This window comes from Genypterus blacodes, unplaced genomic scaffold (assembly GCF_046128005.1).
Source record: "Genypterus blacodes isolate CSIRO-AG114 ecotype Tasmania unplaced genomic scaffold, CSIRO-AGI_Gbla_v1 ptg000230l_1, whole genome shotgun sequence".
NCBI lineage: Eukaryota > Metazoa > Chordata > Actinopteri > Ophidiiformes > Ophidiidae > Genypterus > Genypterus blacodes.
Window position 1 is genome coordinate 80,001 of NW_027467028.1, and position 2,500 is coordinate 82,500.

The 2,500-nt window shown below is 51.0% G+C and overlaps 1 protein-coding gene across 1 annotated transcript in view; it reads right to left on the reverse strand.

The window, feature by feature from the left end:
* Positions 1 to 449: 449 nt before the first annotated feature.
* Positions 450 to 2,500, reverse strand: part of map3k7cl (map3k7 C-terminal like) — a 6,436-nt gene continuing 4,385 nt past the window's right edge. Inside the window, exon 4 of the mRNA XM_076170745.1 lies at positions 450 to 877. Coding sequence (XP_076026860.1) covers positions 697 to 877 — 181 coding nt within the window. The 3' untranslated portion in view covers positions 450 to 696. The remainder of the gene's footprint in view (positions 878 to 2,500) is intronic.

Genomic DNA, 2,500 nt, shown 5'->3' on the forward strand with positions numbered 1-2,500 from the left:
TTGTGCCAACTGAGTGAAAACGGGACATTTGAAGTCGAAGCTGCTCCTGTTGCCTCTTAACTCGGATGAACCTCAAGTTACGCAACTGTGACGACATTCGACACTGGCGCTGGCTGCAGTGATACACAGTCACACTGAGTGAAAACAGCAGAATACGTCTCCTTAGAGAGGAAACATGACAACACAGACTGATCCTCACAACTGGAGATACACAGCATGTGGCTCAGATGACATCATCCAGAAGTGAACACTGAAGGGCCGAGGACTCTTCTACTTCTACTTTAGGACACATAAGTATATTTTACTGGCACAACTTGTTTACTTCAAGCTAAACAGTGATGCTGGGACTTTGACTCTTTACGTTGTGACGTCTTCTTAATTTCCACTTTGACTTACAGTAACTTTAGGATTTGTCTACTTGATCCGACGCTGCGACCACAAAGCTCCCAGTTCCCTTAATCACACAGTAACACACACACGGCGTGCAGAGAAGCTCTCCCTGTCTCACGCTGAGACAAACGACCACAGAAGCTTCAGCTGGCCGGCCGTGACATCATGTCTGTGACTCAGAGACGCTCAGACTCTCTCTCTCTGTCACTACAGCACGAGCTGAGATCGCATTTCTGCTTTTAAACATTTCTGGCCTGGTGTCAGCTGGACCGTCCGGAGGTCTCGGGGGTCTGTGGAGGTCAGAGGTCACGAGGAGTCGTCCCCCGCTCCGGGGGTCAGGCACAGCCGCTCCAGCTGCTGAGCCCGCTCGTTGTGGACGGTCACCAAGGTACGGTTCTCTTCAGCGAGGTGCCGGAACTCCTCCTTTAGACGGACGATCTCCATGGTAACCTTCTCATCCTCCACCAGCTCCGTCAGCAGCTTACGCCTGAGTGAGAGAGAGAGAGGGTGGGTGAGTGAGTGAGTGAGTGAGTGAGTGAGAGAGAGAGAGAGAGAGAGAGAGAGAGAGAGAGAGAGAGTGAGAGAGAGAGAGGGTGGGTGAGTGAGTGAGTGAGTGAGAGAGAGAGAGAGAGAGAGAGAGAGAGAGAGAGAGAGAGAGTGAGTGAGTGAGTGAGTGAGTGAGTGAGTGAGTGAGTGAGTGAGTGAGTGTGAGAGAGAGAGAGAGGGTGGGTGAGTGAGTGAGTGAGTGAGAGAGTGAGAGAGAGAGAGAGAGAGAGAGAGTGAGTGAGTGAGTGAGTGAGTGAGTGAGTGAGTGAGAGAGTGAGAGAGAGAGAGGGTGGGTGAGTGAGTGAGTGAGTGAGTGAGTGAGTGAGTGAGAGAGAGAGAGAGAGGGTGGGTGAGTGAGTGAGTGAGTGAGAGAGTGAGAGAGAGAGAGAGAGAGAGAGAGAGTGAGTGAGTGAGTGAGTGAGTGAGTGAGTGAGTGAGTGAGAGAGTGAGAGAGAGAGAGGGTGGGTGAGTGAGTGAGTGAGTGAGTGTGCGAGAGAGAGAGTGAGTGAGTGAGTGAGTGAGAGAGTGAGAGAGAGAGAGGGTGGGTGAGTGAGTGAGTGAGTGAGTGTGCGAGAGAGAGAGTGAGTGAGTGAGTGAGCGAGCGAGAGAGAGAGAGAGAGAGAGAGAGTGAATGGGCGAGTGAATGGGCGAGTGAGTGAGAAAACAGGAAGAGACAGAGATGTGAGGAACAGATCAGTTGTGTTGTCCTCTGTCACTTTATTGATGAAATGAAACAGAAACACAAAACAAGAAGCACAACATTTTTCTCTCTTCTAACCTGCAGTGAGACACCTTTATGCAGACTGAGTGAGACCTGGGCTGAACCTGTGAGTGAACATGTCCCACGATGCCTCTCACACACACACACACACTTGACTGGAGGCGAGGAAACACCCTTGACTGTTTTCCAGCTCACACACACGTTGGCAGATGTTCACTCACGGTCACAGTCATACCTGGGAGCAGTTTACAGACTCCAACAGACTCACTTTGAGGAATGTGGGAGGAGGCCGGGGGGGGGGGGGGGGTGAGGAGGGAGGGGGAGGGGCTACAAGGGCTGCCAAACATTGCCTGTTCTTCCTCTGCAGGTATTCATAAACAACTCTACCCCAGTGACTCTGTGGAGTTCTCGTCTGGGCTGAGTGACCTGAGCTGAGCCTGAGTGAGCTCACACTCCCAGCGGGGTTGAGATTAGACTTTAGACTTTTGGAAGGCAGTGTAACTGTCACGTATGCATGTGTGTGTGTGTGTGTGTCTGTCATCACCACACGTTTGAAACGATGTCATGTGTGTGTCAGTGTTGTGTTACCACGTATCGATAAGCCGAGGCACAGAAGAGCGTCAACAAAGGCAGAAGGAGTCCTCTATTCTCAGCTCTGCCTCCAGCTGACGTGACATAACTGGGAGGAGAGCCTGACCTCATTGTTGACTAACACAAGCTAAAGCTCCAATTTATGGAGAAGGACAAAGGTTAGTGTCTCCAGTCCAAAGCTTTGTGTCCTAAAGAAGTCCTAATGCACTCAGTACCACACATAATACTAGAGAAGTCATGTGTGTCGTCCAT